Source organism: Barbus barbus, assembly GCF_936440315.1.
Source record: "Barbus barbus genome assembly, chromosome: 6".
Classification (NCBI taxonomy): Eukaryota; Metazoa; Chordata; class Actinopteri; order Cypriniformes; family Cyprinidae; genus Barbus; species Barbus barbus.
The window spans coordinates 22,400,341-22,418,242 of NC_136734.1; the positions used below are offsets into that span (position 1 = coordinate 22,400,341).

Consider the following 17,902-nt stretch of genomic DNA (forward strand, 5'->3'; position numbering starts at 1 on the left):
TTTATTGTTTGAATTTCTTTAAAAATGACTCAATTTAAAAGCTGAGAGTCCTGAGACCTTGTTTCATATCAGAAGTAACCTTCTCTGTCGGTGTGTGGTTAGTTTCCTCTTTGCTCTGCGATGTCTTTTTCACTGCGTGAGAACATGAGTGTAGTGTGAGAGTGTTTGTCAGTCATGACAACAGTAACTACTGGTGGTTAATAAAAATGATATAGCAGCCAAAAGCCTGTGAAAGAGTGAAAGACACTTATGTGCAAAAATAAAAGCCTAACTTTTCTTTAAGCGAATTTGCTGCTGTTGTTTTTCTTCCGGTGACCCCGACCCATGCCTTAATCTTTCATTGGCTGTAGCTCGTCACGACACCTGACACCACGTGATGTCGAGTCGGCCGACCGGTCCAGATATTTGGCATGCTAGATATTTGTTTGGCGTCGGCAAGGTGTCGGCGACGCGTCAGCGAGCCTCTTTGATGCATCGTTGTGTAGTTCACACATAAAGATCGCGGAGCGCTGATCACCCGCAGATTTCCCCCTGATTACAGACCGACCTGTCGGCGAGCTCATTAACTTGCAAATCGGGCTTAAAATCCTGTAGTGTGAACTAGCCTTAACATGGTACCCAGCAGTCCTAAAGGGACAAGGTCACGGTATGATTTAATACAGAAGCAATCATTATAACTACATTTGTCCAATAGTTCCGGCACCCCTGATTGAGATCAATAGAGCCTGACCTTGGAGATGTCATTGATGACTTCCTGGTACTTGTGTTTTGAGCTGACCAGACCAGCCTGCTCCAGAGTTCTCAGGTTCCTGAGGATCTTTCTCTTCTTCTGCTCTAGAGGCAGCTGGCGGTCCTCCAGCATGGCCTGGCTGCTCTTCAACCCCTCTGGAGTCTGAGAGTCCTGCACCACCTGTCGCTCTACTAGCTTAGCGTGTTCTGCCTCCTACAGCACCAGAGAGAGAGAGAGAGATGGTTGATTGAATTTAATTTAGGCGAATTGATTGAATTTAATTTCAATCTGTTGGAAGACTGACCTCTGTTCAATCTTTATCATTAATTCAAGAGCCTACTATACCTGTGCAGCAGAGGCAGGAGTTTCTAGGATATCAGTGAGTGTTTCCCCATTTTGAATTCTCACAACATCCACTATCAGTTTCTTTGTTCTGTAAAGTGACAGGCAAACAAAGAGAAGGATGTCCTAGTCAGGAATATCAGAGTGCCTCATGTTGTGCATTGTCTCATCTGTTAAGATACAGGCTGACATTGTCCAGAATATAATGCAATGCAAGACTACTTCACAGGCACTCACAATTGAGATTTGATAAAGACTGCCATATGCTGGTGACATAAAGGACAAAACAGTGACAGAATTTTCATTTTGGGTGAAATATCCCAACTTACAAATGTCTGGACTGAATTTAACAAATTTTATGTTTGTCATGACCTTAAAAAAATATGGTGTTTTTGTCTCTACAGTCAATGTGGTCCAATGTTGTTTTGGAGAGACTAGAGCATTCTTCAAAATATCTTGTTTTATGTATGTTCCACAGAAGAAAGAAAGAAAGAAAGAAAGAAAGTTATGCAGGTTCGGAGCAGTTTTGTCTGCTAGTGTAAGCATACAAAAATGCCTGTTAAGGAAGTGCAGACTAATTTGTGGTTTGTCGCAAACTGCACAAACTGGCTGGTTACAGTAATTGATGTTCATACGATCTGTAAACAGAAGATCATCCACGTCTGGGTCACTGGGGCTTCACAGATGCTGTGTTTTTTTCTGAGTGGAAATGGAGCAGATGTAAACATATAGACAATGAGCAGTGACGTCAATGGTTCCTGCTTCCTTCCCAAAGACAGGCTAGAAAGCTAGAGGTTAGGACACAAGTGCTAGGACAATAGTGGCCAGAAAATGAGTTGACAAATGTTTCCTTAGAGTATTACATTTCAAGTACATGGTGACCTCCGTCCTTAAGGCCTCTTTACACCATATGACCAAAATCATGCTTTTTCTGGTTGGGCAGTTTTCTTTGCATTGTGATGAAAAAGAAATTAGAATACATCTATGTAAAACAACTCTGTTGCATTGACGGGATGCAAAAGTTTGTGTTTTATTACCAGCTGTTCATTTAAATGAAAATGTTTATCGCATCAAATTTTTGCACTGAACATTCGTCTTAGTGTGAACAAGCCTATACTCAAAAATTCTAATTACACAAGCTGGTCAAAAAAAGGCCCATTTTAGAACTGGAAAAGATAAAACTGAACACCAAACCATTTCCTCCTATGGGTCAGGAGAGATATGAAGACAGGAAATGAAGACAGTGAAGAAAAGTTGAGTGTGGGCAAGGAGATATTTATATGTTAGGACATTTTACGTATTAAGGCAGTTGAAGAAGTGATGATTACTTGCTCACTTACTTCATCATCAGTCCCTTCATGTCTTTGTCATCTCCATCCAGCAGCTCAAACTTGTTGGTGAGGGTAAGGGAGACCTCTGTTTTGGCCAGTTGACTCAGAGAGTTCTCCTTGCTGGGGTCATCTGCATCCAAAGCTCCTTCACCTGGGTGTCAGAGTTTCACATTCATTATTGTTCTGACAGCGGTTAACTGTCCTCAGGGTTCCTACACATTTTTCATTTCAAAATTCCATACTTTTCCAGAGTCAAATTTCCAAACCTCTCAGTGGATTTTCAGACCACATGTAACAGAAATTGTTCATGGAGCATAATTTTCAGCCTTATATTTGGTATACAATACAGTCATCTGTAAATATTTTTATTTCCATTGATTTTCTCGAAGTGACAACATACAGAGTCGCTAAAAGAAAAAAATAAAGAAAGAAATAAAATATACACACTTACATGCACACAAACTTTTTTTTGTGCCCTCAAGAAACTATTCACATGTTCATGGGAATGTTTTGCATGCTTACGCATTAAAATGTCTACTTTTATATTACCTATTTCCTTTGTGCATCACTGCTATCTTACTACGAATAAAACTATAGCATGGAAGCACATGAATTAATAGATCTACCAGCTCACAATTGTGCTTTTCTTACAGTAGTACCTCTAATATCAAAGCCTAATGTCCAATTTAACACATCTTCTGTGGTAGTGGAGAGACCATGACATGAAATGGGCTGATGGCATAAAATTGGCCAAGTTCAAGGGTCTATAAAAAGACTGGTACTGTAAAAAAGTGTTTAAGATTTGGCTTTCATTTCATTTGGATTTCATAGTGGCAGCCAAGAAACCACACCGTGAAATGGGCCGATAGCACAACAGGTGGCTCAGAGTGCATTGTCCTATATGCTAAAAGTAATGGTTTCCTGTGCGCACATAAAAGTCTGTATATTTTTTATTTTTGCAAAGGTCCTTGAGGTTATGTTATACGGTGTTAAGAATGCTTATAACCTGCATTTTGCATAATGAAAATATGCACCTTGAATTCATTCAGTCATATTTGGCGATCACAAAAGAATCACTAAACAGCTGCCATGAAACCTCACTTCTTGTAAGATTAATTTATTTTCATTAAATTCTTAATTTTCTATTATAAAAAAACTGAAAGCTACATAGCTACATAACCTGGAAACACATATTTTTCCATACTCTGCTTTCTTTATTCCATACTTTTCCAGACCTGGAAAATACTTAAATCAAATTTCATACTTTTCCAAACCCCGTAGGAACCCTGTGTCCTTTTCTTTTAATCAGCTGTCAGTGAGGGCATATTGATCTGGACTTTTTTTTGCCAAAGGCAACACTGTTGCATTCTTTACTTCTAGGTGGATAAACTGCTGGTGTTTGAAAGCTGCTCCCAGTGAATGAATGAAATTATGTGTTTGTATTTGTTATAATTTTACCAAGTAGTGACTCAACGTCAGGAACTTCCCCCAGGTCCTTCAGGAGTTCATGCAGAAGATCACTGTGATCTGGTGCAATAGCTTCCTTATGTTCCAACACCAACTAGAAGAAAAAAAGCCAATTTAAGTATTCCAGCTACAAGTAGTAGTCTGTACAGTCTACAAAACACAATAATACTTAACATCACACAGCTTGGATCAAAATAAATTAAATAATCGCAATTGTTATTACTACTAACTGTGAGAACTATGTTACATTCACAGCAAAACCCAGAAGATTCTATGAAATTGTTCTAATACTGTACATGCACTGTTAAGTATGATATATGTTATAGTCTGATGTAGTATAGTTTTATAGATTTGTCAAAGCTACTTTGCTGCAGCTTAAAGAGTAGAGCATGGTGCTAACAATGCCAAATTCATATGTTCGATTCCCAGGCAATGCATGAAAAACAATGTATGCCTTGAAACGCAATCTAAGTCACTCTGAATAAAAAACATCTTTTAAATACATAAATGTAAAATTTAAAGTTAATATCTTAGATGCCCCCATCTTCATGTGATTCATTTTCTTATATTTCATTGTCTAAGTGCTGCATAATGAGAAACATCTCTAAATGTTTTTTTTTTTCAACAGAAGGAATGTAGAGACTTGACTGAGAGGGTAAATGTTTGGAGAGACTATTATGTCTGCACAGGTCATAATTTCACTTCCTCACACATATGGATCAAGTTAAGCCACTCCTCACAGAAGACTTTTCTCATGACTCATAGGTGGGAAATGAAACTTAATCACAATGAGCTGCAGGTCTAAAAAAAAAAGCATTTGACTTCACATTACAGATCAAGGCCCAACAGTAAATGCGGAAAACACAAGTTTTGATAAGACACGTCAAAACCGGATTCTCTCTTTCATATGAACAGCCCAGAAATAAGATAAAAGGTCATCTCTTCTACTGAATTTGACACGAAATGAAAATGTACCCTATCTTACTGTGCACAATTCAACTGTGCAACTGTATATCTGTATCTAATTCTCAGTTGTATGTCAAGTTGTATGTCTTACAGAGTGTGTGTTGATAATCTCCTCAATAGAGATGTAGATGACAGGTTTGCTGAGTGTCACCATGTCAGAGTACTCGTCCACGTTAAACTTCTCCTCCGGAGCTGGAACGTCACAAGCTGCCTGGAAGAAGCCCCTGAAAATCAAAAAAGAAAAGATTAAATCTGTGGATTTCGTTGTGATTTTGGTGGAAAATCTGTGGATTTCTTCAGAATCAATATCAAAATGCTAAAATGAGTAGCTGAAAACACATGAAATTAGGCAAAAGACAGTGAGGAATTTTGTATAAGCTGTTCAAATTTAGAGAAATCTGTTGAGCTTTCTACTGAGTTTTGCACAACCAACAAAATAATAAAACAAGATAAAAACAAATGTATAATGCCAAGTAGACCTGAATGAGAAGGTCACATGCTAAACTGCAATAATCCAGCTCAAGTGTAAACTACCAGGTCTATAACAGATGTGTAATCAGGCAGAGTTCCTGAGAGTCTGAGGGAAAAAAATACATAAAACAGGGAGTTTCCAGTAAGCATGATTCACCAGCATGGGAATGAGGGGCTTAGGTCTAAAGGTCATTTAGCACTTCCAGTCTCGTCACACACACACTAATGTGTCTGAAGTGGGAACACATGTCCCCTCCTCTCTGCTGATGCCTTACTTTCACACAAAAACACTTCCCCACCTTTCACCTCCATTTTCATACATCCTCAGCCTGCCCTGACTCTCAGATCTGTGATTGATTCAAATCTTTTGTTCTACTCATCAATTTCTACATAAAATATGAATGCTTAAAATTTGTAATAGTTTAAAAGAATGAAATTGAATCTCACTTTGTGAGATGCAATAGTCACTTTTCTTCTTTACTTAATGTACTAATGATTTTTGTCATAAAAGATAAATCAATAATTTTGGCTATTGCTATAAATATACCCCAGCGACTTAAGACTGGTTTTGTGGTCCAGGGTCACATATATACTTTTTGTTCCAAAGACATAGGTTCGGAAAAAGATGAGGATGAGTAAATGATGACAGATTTGTCATTTATGGGTGTACTATTCCTATAAGTTTTTGATTCTTCCCAGCAGGAATAGTGTTCATTGTTTGTGACCCTGGACAAGTGCTCTGTTCTCCTCACCTGAACCTTTGGTAGGTCTGGGAGATGTAGCTGTTCATTGGGGTGAGATGGTCGCTCTCGTCCTCAAACAGCTTGTTAGCAGCAGCATGCTGTAGCATCTTAGCCACTGACGCAAGGTTCCTCCTCTGCTCCGTATGCACCTGTCCTCCGGCTGTTATGTCAATGATGTCAAAGCCATCTGGAGCCACAATGGCAGGATTCATGTAACGGTAATAGAGCAGAGTCCCAACAATCTGTGGGAAGAAGATTCCCACAGTACCATTCAGACAGCACTTATTTCATGTAAACCAATTTTTTTCAGGGTTCTTAAGATGTTAAATCTTTAAGCAGCTGTGGTTTGGTGTATCAAGCAATTACAGCTACATTTCAAATATGAAAAGAGTTTTGCAGACAGGCCTAGTGAATACTTATTTAAAAACGAAACATTTGTATGGATACAGGTGTACCATTTCAATTTTTAACATCTGACCTTCAATAATTCATCCTCTGTGGCATCAGGGAATTTCTCATGAAGCGTGTCCTTTAGAACTTTAGCAATATATCTCATGCCGTAACTGCATGCAAAAGAAAATAGATCAAATGATGCAAAAGTAAAAATCAAATCAGCAGAATGTAATGCATGAGCAAAATATTACACAATGCTATGTGTTGAAAATGTCTTGTTTTGGACTGATTCTATATTTTTAACTACTCTGCTGTCCCCTAGTGCACAATGACTCGGTTACATTGTATGTATACAATAATAATACAATAGGCATATCTGGCATACATAACAAGCGATATGAAAATGAACTGCATGAATCAGAACTGAACATCTGCTTGAAACCTGGGATGGTCTTCATTCTTACGGGATTGTGTCCAGTGATGACATGATTGAGCCGAGAACTTTATCTGTGACCGTCCGGAGCTCTTGATTGGAGGATTCCAGTTTAGCCCTCACTTCCTCGTGTGACAGAGCCTGCTCTGGTGTGACCTCATATGGCAGCTTACTAGAAGTTCAACAACAGTAGTAAAAATTAATAAATAAAAACTAAAATCAATAATGACAACAGTTGTGCTGCTTAATATGTTTGAGGAAACCATAATGTGTTTGTTTTCTAGGATTCTTTGATGAATTGTAAGTCTCTTTGGATAAAAGCGTCTGCTAATGACTAAATGTAAATGTGAACTGAAATGTAAAAAGAAACATTATTTATTTTAAATATATAGGTATTTTGTTATAATGTAAAAGCCTTTACTGTCGCTTTTCATAAATATAATGCATCTTCACTTAATAAAAGCATTTATTTCCTCTAATAACTAAGCAATCCCCAAACTTTTAAACAGCAATACATACAAATAAGCTTGTTTATTTTGGTCATGCAATTTTCATTGTTCCAATTTTTAAATAGTATGGAAAAATGTAAATATGCTAACAAAAATGGAAGGAAATGGATGTCAAGAAGTCTAAATGAAAGCGTATAATATATGTAGAAGATGAGAAAATATGCAGATGGATGGTGTGTGCGTGTTTAAACCTGGCTTCTCCTGTAGCGGTCTCTAGCTGATTAACCCAAGCCTTGTAGATGTCTACAGGGTTAGTGTTGATGCCCAGGTTCTTGTCCTCAATGATCTCTTTCACCACAGGGCCTAGAAGCTGTCTGAGAGCGTTCTGCCCGCGAGCACCACGGTAAAAGCTCAAAACCAGCTTAATAACTGTAGGGTTCCCTGTCACTATTTCCTGGATATGATCCACCTTAGATCTGCCAGAAGAGCGATAATGATATTTGCCATACTCAATATTATAAAGATATACTGTATCACAGATATTTGATGCATTAATTATGAATTCAGAGGCATATTGAGCCGCTTTTCCATTATCGGGCCAAACGGTTCTAAGAACTGTCAGGTACGGTTCCAGTTGTATTTCACGTGAGCCTGGTACGGCGCGGTACGATTACAAACTGTTCTCGACACGGAATGGAACCGTTCGGCCCGATAGTGGAAAAGCAGCTTTGGTCTCTCCAAAAACAGTGTTGTTTTCTTGCATGCTTGAGATAACAAACAGTATCTCTATCTTTAAGATAGAATCTAAGTATATCTTAGTATATCTTACTTGATCTCTTCTCGCAAGGCTGACTCAAAAAGCTTGAGCAGTAAGTACTCTTCCCGCTGGTTTGAAGCATAGTTATACAATGTGAAGATCACAGTGTCCATGAACTTGGTGGATTTGTTCTGGGGCATCTGGAAGATTAGCTTGGCCAGGTATGAAGGATTGGTCTGTTAAATGAAGAAAACTCGCTGATTAAAAAATATAACAGAAAGGTTTTTATGCATTTTATACATTCCGTAAATGTTTAAAATATTTTTTAATTATATATTTGAATATATACATATTTTATAAATAAATTATTTAGAAATACAGTTTATTTATAAATGTATGATATGAATTTTTTTTTAATGAACAAGCAAAATTATTTCCTGTGGCAATCAGTGCATCATTTAATTGGAATATTCCATTAAAGCCTTTGGTCAGCTCCAAGTTGCGAGCATTCAAGTTCAGCATTCCATTTTTCTTAAATTATTTAAAATGACTAAATTTGTGCAAAAGTTCTTTATCTTACTTGTAGAAGGTAGAAAAGATGCTGATAGGCCTCCAGTTTCTTCCTCTTCTCTTTGCTCAGACCCTTGATGCCCTGCTTTTCCCCCATGGCCAGATCCTCTTTGCTCATTTTGTTCTTTTTGCTCTTCATCTTTTTGCTGTGTGACACCACATCCTACCAGAGGAGACAACATAGCAGTAGTTGGAAAAATTAGAATGGGTCAAGGGTTCATACTCGACTGGTTTGGACATCTGTAGCTGCTTCTACTCTCACGACTCCTAAGAAAACAAATATGCTGTTGTTGTTTTCTCACAGCGATGTGTATTTGCTTACAGTAGCACTTAACATCATGGGAAAACAGAAACCTATGCACATCAAAGGATAATGTAATATAATCTCAAAGTATATCCAACAAGCAAAGAAATTGTTAAGCTTTATGGATCATTTAAAATCACCGCATGAAAGCACTGAAAGCAAACTGCATCTAACCTGTAATGTGATCCTGTTTTTTACTAACAGGCCGATTTTAATATCCATCAAATTCAGATCCTTTTCCATTTGCTGATTAGAACGAATCTTGGTGACCACTTCCTCTCTGAGCTGTGTCAATTCTTGTTCCTCCTGTAAATCGAGGCTGCTTTGTTCCAGCAAATGTACAAATTTACGGACCACTGAGAGAGGGGGGTGCTGAGAACCGGCTGTTTGAAAAACAGAAAAACACAATCATCTTTACCTTTTACTATGCAAGTAAATGTACATTAATTAATATATTAAATATAATGTTTTTGACTTACTCAAGGTTCTGTAGTCAACTCTTGCTTTGTTAGCCTTAAGGTAAGCTTGAATCTTCACTATTTCTTTCTCCTGAGCATGACACACAGAATATGCCATTTTCATGAGTATAACTGATAAAGAAGCTGCTCGTTCACATCAGTGCTTGTGTGTAACTTACATGGTCTTTAAAGTACTGCAGTCTCCTTGTGTAGCTTCGTTTAGCTTTCCACATCTTCACCAGTGACTGTAACTAAATTATAGAGGAAATGAGTTTTCAAAGCAACCAGGGAAAAGATTATGAAATGCTGTAATAAATGAGCATCAGCGATCAGGAACGTTACCTTAATCACACTGCTCACACTGTCTTGGAAGGTCTTTATTTTGTCCTTATAGACTCTTCTCTGTTTGTAGCCCTTCCAAGATGCCTGTAATCATAAACCAAACCACATGTGAACCCCACATCACATATATGTTCCTAGAGAATATTGGTAGTTTATTTTCTTTTGAACATAGCTGTAAAGAAAACAATACCACTCTAGAGTTTATCTAGCCGATTTGGTTTCGTAAATCCTTTTTTAATACTTTCATTGTAAAATGTTGATATTTCGTTGTCATTGCTAATTTTATTGTCTCTTAATGTTTTGAAGAGTTAACAGAAGAGTTAATAATTTAGTGGCCTGGTATACAAGTAATCAAATCAAAACTTTACATTAAACATTTAAGCACCTGTAGTTTGATGACACTCGGCTCTTGCTTTCGTAGGTACTCTAGCCTGTCATTATGTGCCCGCCTCACCAGGTATCCACGAATCAGGGCCTGAAGCTGGATGATGAACGCCTCATTGGCAAACCACAGCTGCTCTCTGTTATACTCTGCTGTTACATTGCTCAAAACACTCTAGTTAGGGGAAAGAAAACACGATCAACAGAGCTTACATACTTTAATTCAACCCTAAAAACTGTAAAACTACGTTCCCTTCAGGAACTCGAGCTGCGCCGAGACGCTTTGGGAACGCTTCCAGCATGACCACGCTCTGAATCACATGTGTAATCTGTCCAATGGAAGGGCGAGATGTCAAGGGCAGGTGACGTAATCGACCAGGAAGCATAAGCATTTTGTCATTCAGCAACCGCTACTCTGTGTGTGTGTGTCTGTCGATCTGTGTTGTGAGTCTTATTTAGTGTTGTTTGTCCCTACACAATCACTTGAAATAAGCTCCACAATGTCTAAAGTGAAGAGAAAACTAAGCACTTGGGCGAGAGCAGATCGCATTACAGGCTGTGTTCCTCCCTGCAAACGCTATATCACTGCTCTTGAAGGAGATCCAGCGCCCGCTCTCTGGGATCGGAAGCCTGCGCCGTGGTTTCCTCCCCCCAGAGAGAGGGCTCGACGCTACGTTTGAAATAATTCGACCACGATGCAGGCACGTATGTCTCCTGCTCGGATCGAGTTGATCCTCACGTCAGTCAAGACAGTGAGAGAAGGTTAGTCACTCACTGTCAAGCAGTTTCAAAAACTGCTGGGTCTGATGGCAGCTGCGTCCAACGTGATACCTCTTGGCCTGCTGTACATGAGACCCCTACAGTGGTGGCTCGAACTACGCATGATCAAGGTCACGCGGCAATGCCTACATGCCTTAGACATGTGGAGACAATCTTGGTTCTTGTCTCAGGGCCCGGTGTTGGGAGCTCCTTGTTGCCGCGTAACGCTAGCGACGGACGCATCCCTCACCGGTTGGGGAGTGGTCATGGATGGCCACCCTGCCCGCGGTCTGGAGTGGTCACCATCTCACATAGCACTTCAGCTGCCTGGAGATGCTGGCCGTGTTTCGAGCAACTCAAACACCTCTCCCAGACCTAAGAGCCCTCAACGAGGAAACTGTACGCTGAAAGTGGAAGCTCTTCACTTCACGGTGCGAAGGTTGCCAGCTCAACCCAGACAAGTGCTCGATTGGTACAGTTCTGGGGTTTGTACAGGCCTGCTCCTCCGCAGGGTCAACCCACTTCACCCTGAGGGTCTACATGGCGGCTATCCGGCCTACCGCGCCCTTCTCGGTGGCCTCTGAGTGGGTAGGGACCCCCAAGTTACATGTTCGGTTTAACTTGGAAGACACTGCGGCAGAAATATATTAATATTGTTCAGCAGAGTGTACATACTGCTACTACTAGGCTGCTATTATAATGAATAAAACTCTTTATTTTTTAAGTAATGATCACACAACATTTCTTCCATGTTTTAATTTTAATAGTCAAATTTTGTTTGCCAAAATAAATAAATAAAGTTTGATTTTCAATAATTTAAAAGAGAAATGAAATTAATGTTTTATGCCTTCATTTGAAAACCAGATACAGAACACAGAATTTCTGAGGAAAAATAAAAAATTTCATAAGGCTATTTTAAGAATAAATTTGAATAAACTAAGTAGTTTTTACGCATTCAAATAATTAGACATACTACAACACAGAATTTAATAACAATAAAACATATGGTGAAAGAAAATAAAACATCCACTTATGAAAGTGGATAAAGATTTTTAATTTCATTCTGAAGTCTTTATCGACCTAGAATAAATGAATAGAAATGATGACTCTGTCTGAGCTATGCATTTTAAAACGAACATGCACTAGTGTAAACTGAAAACTATTTGAGCTTTATTAAAATTATTTGCACTAATTTATTGTGGAGATGAGTCTTTGAGTCTGTATACATGTCAACAAGCTGAATTTTTTTTTGGAGATAATGTAATCTTGTTAAAACTGATTTCATAAAATTGGTATTGAAAAAAGTATTGTTCAGGAACCGGCATCGAACTCAAGGTATCGGTATCGATATCGAAAAGTTTTGAACGATACCCAGCCCTAGCGAGCGGTTGCTTCATTCCTAGAAGCTGACGCCGGTTCCACCGCACGTGCTTTTATGCTTCCTGGTCGATTACGTCATCCGCCCGTGACATCTCGCCCTTCCATTGGACAGATTACACATGTGATTCAGAGCGCAGTCACGCTGGAGGCGTTCCCAAAGCATCTCGACACAGCGTCTAGTTCCCTTCGGGGAACCATGGTTACATACGTAACCTGAGACGTTTGTGTTGAAGACATACCTGAATATCTTCTTTGGTGAGCTGTGAACTGTCATGGACAAAGTGATCTGGCTCAATCCATGTCCCTTCCTTGCTTTCAATGTCGTAGAAGTAGCCATATTTATCCTTGATCTTGTGTTTCACCCATAAACTGCCACTGGTTCCTACAGAAAAATGAAATTATAGCACTGTGATTGCTATTCTTCATAAATCAGTTATTCTATGCATATGTCTCTTTCTGAAATCAAATGAATCAGTAAATGTTTTAGATGACATATGAAAGGACTATTTACAACTATTATTTAACAATTTATCAAATTAAACTGGCAAATCTGTACCGATTTTACACTATTAGGATTGTTAATGATAGTGAAAAAATGTACAAGAATACACTACTGTACCATGCAGAATATGCTGCTAAATATATAATAAATTCTATAATTTATTAATAATATTTTCTAACAGCAAGAAAAGAAATCCTCCACCCTGAAAGAGTAAGGCAGATAAGTTAATGTTCAAATTAAAGCTAGACCTTCTAGATCGCAGTCATCAAGGGTGAGATGGAGATACCTTGTTCCGTTTGAGTGCTCTGTAAGTGAGCGAGCTGGCTTTGGTAGACATGAGCACATTCAGACAGCACCGCTCGAAGACCTGCATCAGGAGACTGCAGAGCAGCTAGTGTGGCCTTAGCATCTCCCTCAGATACTGCCATGTTAATGTCTGCTACTGCCTCAGCCACTAAAATCATTCACACAAACGTAAGAATTAATTTGATTTTGTTAGTAGTAATGTTTCAAGATAAACACTTACTGGACTGACTGAGGCAAGTTAGATTGATTTGATTATCCATACATCATCAAACCATGTTAAAAATGTATCAAATATGATATAACAGGCTTTTGAGGAATGTTTATTTGCAATCTCTCAATCACCACTGTATTGCATTGTATTATATGTTTTGCCCATCACAATAAAAACTACAGAACTTCATAAAACTAAACATTTAAATATCACTAAGGCATTATTTGGATATAAAGTGACAACAGATATTTATATGAACCGATGTAAGTCTGACATAGTGTTTTAAAAATCTCATTGATTTACATCACAAGCTATGAGAATTTCACCTTAATTTTTGGTCATATAAATATCAGCAGCTGCACCTAATTTCATATTTTTCTCAGTTTGGGCCTCTGAATACAATGCATGTGCTTATTTCCTTCTTAAGAATGAGATCCATATTCTTTTATATCATACTAAATAAGCCATAAATGCCTTGTATATCAAATATGCTACTCAACAAAAACATACTGTATGCAACCTTTTTTATTCATTTTAAAAATATTTTATCTAAAGGGTCATTAAACTGTTGAATTAAAAAAAACTGACTATTTCTGACTATTATTTCAAATGGTAGGCTTTGCTTTTGTAATCATTGAGAATGGGTAAAGTCACAGTTCTTCCTAAGATCTATATTTTCAGTTGTGTAAATGTTATACAGATTGCATAAATATTTTAGATGTATAAAATAAAAACAGTAGTCTATAAGTACTGTACAACAGAGTTTAAATATTGAACTTAATAGACTTGAAATGTCATAGGTTATTATGTGGATCATATGTATTAATGCACATTCTTTATAGGGATGTGTATAAGACATGAATAGACTGAACAGAAGAAGCTTGGAACACAGCTTTCATGCAGCTTATATGTGACCCTGGACCACAAAACCAGTCTTAAGTGTCAATTTTTCGAAATAAATAAGCTTTATAAGCTGAATAAATAAGCTTTCCATTTATGTATGGTTTGTTAGGATAGGACTATATTTGGCTGAGATACAACTATTTGAATATCTGGAATCTGAGGGTGCAAAAAAATCTAAATACTGAGAAAATAGCCTTTAAAGTTGTCCAAATGAAGTTCTTAGCAATGCATATTATTACTAATCAAAAATTAAGTTTTGATATATTTACAAAATATCTTCGTGGAACATGATCTCTACTTAATATCTTAATGATTTTTGGCATAAAAGAAAAATCAATAATTTTGACCCATACAATGTATATTTGGCTATTGCTACACCAGCGACTTAACACTGGTTTTGTGGTCCAGGGTCACATATTTGGTTGCACACTTACATTTGAGTGCGTCCTCCTGGTCCCGGTTGGCAGTGTGCACAGCCTCCTGGATCTGGTCCAGCCACAGCACAGCAGATTCATCTCCAGAGCTCTGTTACAGCACCACACACGGTCAGCACATGCTTCATACAAACAAGTGAGACTGAACACACTGCCACAGGGCTAACAAATCATCTGCTATAACAGACCAAATGACTCTAAATTACTCTTCTACAAATTACTCTAACCTAATCACATAAAGGTGGGAGACATTCTGTGCAACTATCACTGGTTAACTATCACATTTCTTTGGGAAATGCCTTGTTTTTGTTAAACAGCAAGTCTTTTCACAGCAGTCATATAAATAGCATCTCAATAAATGATGTCAAACATTAAGAGCAAAGGTTTAACTAAAGTTTTTGAATAATATACAAGATAAACACCGATGAACAATGTAATAAAACATGAACACGGATTTGCTTTCCTTTATGATCCAAAAGTACAGTATTTGGTCTATTACTTTTCCCTACTTTAGGAACATTCCCACAGTAATAGGGAAGATGTGGTTTAGTCAAAACAGACCAAAAAAGAGGTGCAAATGCATATATAGGGAAAACAATTATGGAGTTAAAGTATCTTCAAATACATTCATGTGGCATTGCCAAATTTGGGTGGTCAGATTGCAAGGCCATACTGTCTTTTACATGCTGCGATGATAGAATAAAAAAGAAACCACAAACTGATAATATCGACTGCTGTGAAAACTAAAGATTTATCATTCTACTGATCATTTATTAACACTGATATACAGAAAGACAAAAATAAATACAGTTTTCTTTTTCTGAAAGGAGAAGATATGAAGAAAGAAAGAAAGAAAGAAAGAAAGAAAGAAAGAAAGAAAGAAAGAAAGAAAGAAAGAAAGAAAAAGAAAAAGAAAAAGAAAAAGAAAAAGAAAAAGAAAAAGAAAAAGAAAAAGAAATAAATTATAAGGACACATTTATCCAATAAAGGACTTGTGGCCAGACACATTTTCAAAATAACATTTAAACATTCCTCTATGCAATTTACTAACTATTTGTGGACAAATGTTTGTAAATAATTCGGAGGAAGTCTCGTCTCGCAGCATTTCCTGACATGCCTGAAAAATGAGCCCTGAGCAATTCTGACTCAGACTGCCCAAGCCCTTGACATGAAACCAGCGAAATATAACACCCTTCGATCTAAACTCCTAACTCATAACTCCTAGACAGTGATCCTCAAAAGAGTCACTTGTAGATCATGTCTAGTTTGATGAACAAAAGTTAGTCAAATTAAATGGAAAAACCTTTCAAACATGTGGAGAGTTTTTGTGCTGCTGCTATTACCATTAATGTATGAGGACTCACTTCAAGATTCAGGTAAGAGGACAACTTTTCTCTTTCAAAACGTTTTAACTGACTTGACTCTTTTAGTCAGAGCTACTATAGCAGTCTATGGCAATCAACATTTTCAATCACCTAAAATAAATTATTCTCTAAATACAATGCGTCAAAATCTAGCAACATAACGATGGTGAGTTTGAGAATTTTAGGTGGTTATACATTGCTGAAAGAACAACAAAAAGAGTAAGAGACATTACCCCAAAATAATACACTAAAATAAATTAAATGTAGTAATATTGAAAATATAACTGAATAATGTCAATAATTGAAAATGTAACACTTCAAATCAATTATTAACCTTAAAAAATGTTTGTTGTGTGGTAAATCTGGAACATCTGTGCCTATAATATTAAAAGCTAAAACTGAACAACCTTTATTTAATTTCAAAAACGGTCTGTTCAACTGGTTTTAATATCTTTGGTCACTTTAAATTTTAAAGTCAATTCAGTGTTTTCCAGATTTTTCAAGATAATAAAATAACAAAAATATGTATTTAGCATTAAATGTGTAATGTTATTATTATTGGCTACCCAAATTGACTAAAACTTGAAGCCATGTCTGCTATTAATTATTATCCAATCTATTAATTTCTGTTGAATTATATTCACTTGAGTTTAAATGTAACCACGTTTTCAGTATAAATCTGTGTAAAATATAACTACTGACTGCGAACACACTGTATTTCTAACCTTTTTTTAGAATTAAAAGATTCCAGAATCATTTTTCCAAACAAACCACCTCACCCAAAAACATATCCTGGAACAATAAATCTTTAACTCATCCTTCCAGGTGCCTGTGATAAACGTCAGTGCCAATGTCATCGATCACACCACTGGAATTGTCAGCACTAGGATCATTCCATCCGCATACATCCTAGCCATCTTCATCGGGATCCCCTCTAATGTCTTTGTGTTAACCTGCCTCAGCGGAAGAAAGAATCTTTCCAGTGGTACCCTATATTTTAGCCTAGCATTTTCAGACCTTCTCTTGCTGCTTTCCCTCACACTCAGAGTGCACTATCACCTCAATAACAATGACTGGATCTTTCGAGAGCTCGCCTGCAAGGGGGTGACTGCCTGCTTTTATGGGAACATCTGCTGCTCGATCCATGCCCACATGTGTATTAGTGTGATGCGCTACATTGCGGTGATCCACCCGTTCTTCTACAGGACAATGTCGAAAAAGTACTATGCGATCTGCACCAGCTTATCCATTTGGATGGTTTTTGCTATTGTGATGATACCTGAGTTTCATGATTCAGCAAAGCTACCAAGTTCTTGAACAAAAGCTGGTGACGTGTCATGATATCCAGTCCTATGAAAAAACTTTCAACCGAGCTTTGATTCCATACAGACTGAGTCTAATCTGCCTGGGGTTCATCCTGCCATCGCTGGTCATCACATTTTTTTACGGATCCATCATCTACCATCTAAATCGTTCCAGTCATGCCTGGAAACCCTACATAAAGGCCAGCACGTTGGTGTTTGGGATCTTTTTTGTGTGCTTTGCCCCATGTAATGCACTTCTTTTTGCACACTATGTGAAGCTGTACATTCAGCAGCAGTATGACTTGTATTATTACTACAAAGCAGCTGTATGTCTGTATTCATTCCACAGCTGTCTGGACCACTTCCTCTTATATCTCCTCACAAAGACTTCAACTTCCCAAGTCAAGATTAGATCCTTTAGCTCTAGAGCTTCGATAGCTTTGTCCATGAGATGAGTGCTTTTAAATACCAGGATGTTTTTGTTGTGGCCTGCGAGGGGGGCTTCTTTATCTAAAATGGCTTAACAGTAGGATGAGGATGTTATGGTTGGACTTCCCACTTTTTACTTTAGAGGAGGCTCCTGACTTGATCAGGAGTTGGAC

At 37.7% G+C, this 17,902-nt stretch overlaps 2 protein-coding genes across 2 annotated transcripts in view; one reads left to right on the plus strand and one right to left on the minus strand.

Moving 5' to 3' along the window:
* LOC306871965 (ras GTPase-activating-like protein IQGAP2) overlaps positions 1-17,902 on the minus strand; it is a 54,317-nt gene that overhangs the window by 3,666 nt on the left and 32,749 nt on the right. Inside the window, exons 16-34 of the mRNA XM_079420256.1 lie at positions 14,633-14,723; positions 13,065-13,232; positions 12,516-12,658; positions 10,142-10,312; positions 9,757-9,840; positions 9,594-9,665; positions 9,436-9,505; positions 9,131-9,339; positions 8,663-8,815; positions 8,155-8,318; positions 7,577-7,801; positions 6,908-7,048; positions 6,529-6,613; positions 6,060-6,292; positions 4,928-5,060; positions 3,862-3,964; positions 2,413-2,554; positions 1,076-1,163; positions 731-943 (exon numbers count right to left, since the gene is read on the minus strand). Of these exons, the coding sequence (XP_079276382.1) occupies positions 731-943; positions 1,076-1,163; positions 2,413-2,554; positions 3,862-3,964; positions 4,928-5,060; positions 6,060-6,292; positions 6,529-6,613; positions 6,908-7,048; positions 7,577-7,801; positions 8,155-8,318; positions 8,663-8,815; positions 9,131-9,339; positions 9,436-9,505; positions 9,594-9,665; positions 9,757-9,840; positions 10,142-10,312; positions 12,516-12,658; positions 13,065-13,232; positions 14,633-14,723 (2,688 nt within the window). The remainder of the gene's footprint in view (positions 1-730; positions 944-1,075; positions 1,164-2,412; positions 2,555-3,861; positions 3,965-4,927; positions 5,061-6,059; positions 6,293-6,528; positions 6,614-6,907; positions 7,049-7,576; positions 7,802-8,154; positions 8,319-8,662; positions 8,816-9,130; positions 9,340-9,435; positions 9,506-9,593; positions 9,666-9,756; positions 9,841-10,141; positions 10,313-12,515; positions 12,659-13,064; positions 13,233-14,632; positions 14,724-17,902) is intronic.
* LOC306871597 (proteinase-activated receptor 3-like) lies at positions 15,985-17,888 on the plus strand (the record flags this gene model as incomplete). The annotated part of the gene is given in 3 exon segments (XM_079419656.1): positions 15,985-16,008; positions 16,822-17,280; positions 17,282-17,888. Coding segments are annotated over 3 exon segments (957 nt in total). The 3' UTR covers positions 17,756-17,888.